Genomic DNA, 6,311 nt, shown 5'->3' with positions numbered 1-6,311 from the left:
TCCCAAGCCAGTTCTTAACCATCGCGCCACTCGGCCGGCCCACCTTTTTATTTTTAAATGTTAATATTTATAGTTCTCTGGAAGTTACATCCCCTTCAACTATAAATACAATTTTTTTGCCCCTTTTCTTTTCCTTTTAGAATAGTTTATTCACATTAAATATATGTAGCACTTTATAAGACTCCATGTTATATAAATTTCTTATTTCATATATTTCACTTAATAAATTGAGTTATGATAGTTTAGTATACAATTGATCAACACAATAAATGGATTATAATTTTTGATAAGCTTAAAAACTTAGGATGAAAAGCTTTAGATGTCAACAGAAAAATGTGTGAGGAGGGCCGGTTGAGTGGCATGTTGGTTAAGAGTTGGCTTGGGACGCCAACTCTGAGCAGCAGGGCCCTGGTTTGGATCCCACATGGGCCCTGGTTCGGATCTCACATTAAGGCCAGTGACGCTGCACTCTCTATAGCTAAGATGGTGAATAACAGCTCGACCTGGAGCTGGGCTGCCGTGAGTTGCCAGTGACAGCGTAGGCTGCAGTGGAGCTGCTATAGAGCTACTATGAGTGGCCGGAGGCTGGTATGAGTGGCCGGCAGCTGGTGTGAGCTGCCAAGAGCCACCGTGAGCGGAGGTCCAGGGCCCGGCGACTGATCTACCTCAGCCGGGAAGAGCGCAATGATAATACCAACATGGACCAGTGAAGCGATGTCCTCCACAACTAGACAAAAGGACAGCGACTTATCTGTTCCTCTCCCCCAATTTCCCAATAAAACCTTTAAAAAAAAAAAAAGTGTGTGAGGAGGTTCACAATGTTTCACAATTATGTGGTCCAAATACCTATTATCAAATGTATGGCTTTTCATGATTTGACTCCTGTTTCCAGCTTTCTCTTCCAGCTTCAGGGACTTCAAGCCCCAAAATCAAAGAACTACTCACTGTCATAATTTTGTGCTTTTGCTTAAGTTTTCCAAAGGGATCAAAATCCTATCAGATGCCCTTGATAAGAAAGAGCTCAGGTCCACATGCATATTAGCACAATAAAGGTTTGTAAATGTCCTAAATAAGGAAACTAATAAGTCTGTTTATCCCAGTGTCTCCTAAATTTGTTCAACTCTTTTAATAAAGCACTTGAAATTAGTGTTCCATGGAACGCCCTTTGGGAAGAGCATCTGGCAAAATATTAAGACGCATTTTAAAGGCCAAATCTTTAAAGCTTTCCAAACTTCACCCAAAGAGGCATCCCTTCTCCAATATTCCCACAGGCTTTGAAACCCTCAACATGGCTTTGAAATGACCCGTTTACTGCCTACTTCCCATTAGGCTGCCTGACATAGACACTGTGCCACCACAATTCCTGGCTCCCAGCAGGAGCTCGACATTGGTTCAACAAATGAGCTACTGAAAGCTGGAAGTGAAAGAAAGAATGGGCAAAATCCCAGGTTTCCACTTTGGATGAATGTGCTAGGGAAAATATTCCAAAGGAATATAAGATTGGCAGGAAAAGGGGAGAGTCCATTTTGGACATGTGGAAACTCAAAATGGAAATGTCCTGTAGACATTTGGAAATATGGACCTAAAACTCTGTAGAATCTGGAAATTTGGAGAATCTTATAGGTGATAGATGAAGCTATGAAAGAGTCAATGACCTTAGAAAGTAGAGGATGGGGAACATTACTATTTAAAAAGTGAGCAAATTTTCTCAAGCCAAAAAACTCAGAATTCCCCTCAATACTCCCCGCCTCTCTTGCCCCCATCCACTCCATCTAGCCCATCACCAAGCTGTCACCTCTACTGTCAGGAGCTTTTCAGAATCCATTTCGTCTTCTTCATCTCCACTATTACACGAGTCCCAGCCTACACCACCGCAAAAGCCTTAGCTGCATCCACTCTTGCCCATACCAACCCCATCCAGCACCAGAATGGCCTTTAAAAAATAAGTCACATCACATCATGCTTCTGCTTAAAATCCTGCTATTGCTTCCCATTGCACTTGATCTGATCCTTGCTCACCCACCTCTCATACCACCTGCCTATTAGCCACACTGACATCCTTTCTGTTCTTCATGCAAGCTCAGAAGGTTCCTGCCTCAGAGACTGCTGGTGGTTCTAACTGGAATGTTCTTTCTTGAGACTTTCGGCTAACGGATAACCCTCCTGTCATTCAGGCCCAAATTAAGACAAAGCATCTGATATAAAGATATCAGATACTGAACTATAAATTGTTCAGTATCACACTACTCTTTTAATTTTTCTTAGGATTTATTATAACTTAAAATTAATTTTTGAAATTATTGATCTCTTTCTCTATGAGAGCAGAGTTTTAATTTGTCCTGTTCACTGCTGTATTTCTAGTGCCTAAATACGCTCTGGTCCACAGTAGGCACCCAAATATTTGTTGCATGAATTAATATGGGAAAGCAGGAAGGAGACAGAAAAAAAGTCAGAAAGTTGGAAAGAAAACCAGAAGAGAGTAGGAGCTCAGAGAAGTCTTAAGAAGGAGGAAGTCAAGAAGAATGATGACTAAGAAGCCACTAAATTTGGCAACTCCATCTTTGGTGTCCTTTCAGGGGTCAACTTCGGAAAAGTAGAAGAGGTAGAAGGCAGATTACAATGGGCTGAGTAAATGGGAAGTTCAAGGAAAGGGCAAAGGAAGGAAGAAGATGGAACGCTAGTTTGAGGGTGAGAAAAGACAAAAGAAAGGGGAATATCTACTTGTGCTTTCAAGCTGAAGGAAGGATGCAGTGGGAAACGGGATACTGACAATAAAAAAAGGAAAGAGGGTGCTGGGACAAGGTCCCAGATGTTATAGGAAGAAATGGGATCCTAAAACCACATTAGTCATCTTTTCTCTAAAACTATCCCACATGATTACAGCACAATGTATGTTTTATGTTCAGAAATATCTACTCCCCAGAAATAATGTATTTGAATAATTCTTACATAATTTCAGTCTACAAAATCATTATTAAAAATTTACAGATATTTCTTAACTCTTAGAAGTTATACACTGGGGTGTTTGGGAGTAGAGAGCCATGAGATGTGCAGCGTACTCTCAGGTGGTTCAGAGATCAAAAGTTTTAGAGAGGGAGCGAGGGAGAGAGTATGTGTGCAAACGATAAAGTAAATGGGGCACAGTGGTGACAGTGGGTAGAATCTAAGATGTTCTTTATACTACTTGTGTAGTTTTCCTGTTTTAAATTATGTATAATTAAAAAGTCAAAGAGAGAGGGGAAGAAATTTTGCACACCTAAGCTAAGCAAGGAAGGCAACTTCCATGAAACTGGAAATTTGGCATGCAACTGTCAGATTTCTACCTCGACTATCAGGCAGCACAAAATAACAATGGTGAATAAAGGGACGAGGCATAAACCTTTACATTTTACTAAAAGAAAATGTTCAAGTTATTTTAAAAGACTATTTTCATTACAGAATGAATATATGTATAAAGTGGGTGGATAATTCTCTATAATCTAGTGTTCCTAATAAAAAGTCAACCATAACTGTCATTAGAAAACTACTATTTGGTTTTTAAAGAGCACACACAGCATAAAGAAAAGCTAGTAAGGTCACTCCTTGACAACTAGATAGAATCTGAAGCACTGTTTCTGATCCATCTTTAACAGAGTAAGCAGATAGTGGTTAAGATTTTGCTGTGGTGGGATATCCTAAAAGAAAAAAACCTAAAGGTGAACTCTATTAGTCAATTTGATCCCTTTTCAAAAAGCTGCACAAATGATTTGCTAATGGTAACTGTAGCTATGAGACAGCTGCCCAACAGTACTACATTTGGAAAAAAGAATAATATTCCTTACATAAGGAATACTAATTGTATCAAATACATATAGAAAATTGTCAAAAATAATAATGACCCTCCCTCTCCCTGCAAGCAGTGCTCTCTCTCCAAGTCAAATTCTACCCAGGCAAGGATTTTCTCCCCCTCTGAACTGAAGGATCCACTAAAATGGAACATGCCACTGTTTTCTTAGTGACACTGATCTTCCTGGGATCCTGAAATCCCATTCCAAGGCCAAAGAGCTCAGCTCGAATCACCTGGAGAGTGAAATGAAAAGGGGTCCTCTTCCTAGTAGGGAGACAGAAGAGCACCTGCACTCTAAAGTTTAAACTCATGAAATCCATGCATCAAGATTTAATGTGAAAAAAAAAAAGATTTAATGTGATAAGACATCAATATAACATGGCACATCTAATCAGGCTGACACCCAAAGGAATAATTGACAAGCCAGATTCAAGTTTAACACACTCAAAATTAATTTCTCTTCAAACAACATGCCCAATCTCTCTCCATTAATTCAGGACTAAAAATACCATATAGGGTCTAAACTCTTACTCTCTTTAAACAAATTGAGTCACTACTAATATGCTTTCTAAAGGATGTTCAAGGTAACTATTTGTGTGTAAAACTAAGATTTTTATGAGCTTTCTTTAAATTGCAATGACCGCTCACTACTCTTGGAAGTCCTTCTTTAAAACAAGTTGTTAATAAAGGCATCATGAAGTTCAGTCATTTTGCTTTTGAGGTTAGTGCAAAAGAGGATAAATTACTGAGTGAACTACTGCCAAGTTTAATATCAATCATTCAATGAACACATGCTGAGGGCCTAAGAAGTGTACGGAACTCTGAGCCAAACCTCTCCCTGCCTCTCAGGGATTACAGTCTAGTTGGCAAGACATGACCAAAGTGGTATGAGACTATGTGCTAAAAATAAATAGCAAAGACAATAGTTTCCTAAATGTTTTGGCAAAGTTGATTCTGACTGCTGTGGGCTAGTGTGGTCAGAAACCAGCTTTCAAAAAGAGGAAGATGAGCTGGACCTGAAGGATGGCAGGATTCTGAAAGGTGGGGAGGAGGGTCCTGCTGGCAGCCTTTCCATTTATGAAAATATTTTCACATCCCCAATCATTTCTTTTGAGTCTTATAAGAATCCTGGAGGATAAGAAGCTAAACATATCTGCAGTTTACAGATGAGAAAAGTGAGGACCACAAGACTTGACTAGTTGATAAGCAGTGCAATGTCCAGCAGCCCAATCTAATGTGGGAGAGAATAATAATAATAATAATTTCAACCAGAAAACAGGGCCCTGTGGGGCACACAGCATTTAGAGACGAAAAGAGAGACCAAATACCTGAAGACTAGTTAGGGAAGAGCACTGCCATTGTCCAGGTGATAGGTAATAAAAGCATGAATTTAAAAATACCCAGAACAAATTAGATTGGTAACATTTGTTTTAAACTTTAAATTGCCAAGAAAAACAACAACAACAAAAATTTGTCTCCCTTTTATAAATCAGTTTCAGGGAGGAAAAATTCCCTGAAATAATTTACCAACAAACTCTTTAACATTATCAGAAATTTTAAGTAGCCTTAGAAATTAAAACTGAAATTATCAATAGCACTGCTGTAATCACAAGTTCACAAATTTCACGGCTGCCCAAACAAGGAATACTTTAATGGAACTCAAAGAGCGGCACTATGCCTTTTACTAATAAGTAAGGTTTCCAAAGATTTTTGGATTTTTCCATTCACAATAGTTTGATTTGGTCAACGGAAGAACGGCTTATTTCCATGTATAAGCCCTGACCCAGCAAAGAGCAAGGACCCAAAAAACATTTGCAAAATAATGAGGCCACTCTAAGGCCAGTGTGCTCAAATATAGTTCTCAAAATTTCGGAATGAGTCTGGAAGAAAAACCTTTCAGCTGCCATTCAGCAGCCTTCCCAGCCGAGGCCTTAATGTAAAGTCTTTATGGTTATGTTTTCCCATAGTAATGCCACAATGTCATTTCCCGCAGGTGACAGCCGCTCAGTCCCTGCCAGGTTAGCCTCCCCCGAGACAGGCCCCAGGAGCTGCGGGCACTGGGGCGGTCTCAGAGCGGCCCGGGCGGCGACAAGGGACGCTCCCTGCGCCCTACTCACCGCAACCGGGCGGCCGTGCTCGGGGCCGTCGGCGGAGTCGTGGCGCGGGGCCGGAGCGGGCGGTGGGGCCGGGGCAGCGGCCGCGGCCGGGGCGGGTGGTTGCCGGTGCTTGCCGGCGCGCTTGGCCTTGGCCTGGATGCAGCGCTGGTGCAAGGCGAAGGTGTGCTGGCGCTCGAGCTCCAGGCGCTCGGGCGACACGGCCTCGTAGCGGGCCTCGCAGGTGCTGTGGTGGCGCCGGCACAGCTCAATGCGCCTGCGGAGGCGCTCCATGACCGCGCTATGCCGCGGCAGCGCGAACTCCGCCATGGGGCAGATGGGCAGCACCATGGGCCGCGGGCAGCACGGGCCGGGCCGGGGCGGGCCTCCCG

The 6,311-nt window shown here is 42.1% G+C and overlaps 1 protein-coding gene across 1 annotated transcript in view; it reads right to left on the bottom strand.

Annotated features, from left to right (window-relative positions):
- Positions 1 to 6,305, bottom strand: part of MAML1 (mastermind like transcriptional coactivator 1) — a 45,172-nt gene extending 38,867 nt beyond the window's left edge. The window contains exon 1 of the mRNA XM_019661425.1: positions 5,944 to 6,305. Coding sequence (XP_019516970.1) covers positions 5,944 to 6,270 — 327 coding nt within the window. The 5' untranslated portion in view covers positions 6,271 to 6,305. The remainder of the gene's footprint in view (positions 1 to 5,943) is intronic.
- Between the last annotated feature and the right edge of the window lie 6 nt (positions 6,306 to 6,311).

The sequence above is a fragment of the Hipposideros armiger genome, unplaced genomic scaffold (genome assembly GCF_001890085.2).
Source record: "Hipposideros armiger isolate ML-2016 unplaced genomic scaffold, ASM189008v1 scaffold_347, whole genome shotgun sequence".
NCBI classification, from domain to species: domain Eukaryota; kingdom Metazoa; phylum Chordata; class Mammalia; order Chiroptera; family Hipposideridae; genus Hipposideros; species Hipposideros armiger.
The sequence above is the reverse complement of the archived record's forward strand: the minus strand, read 5'-3'. Positions and strand labels throughout refer to the sequence as shown.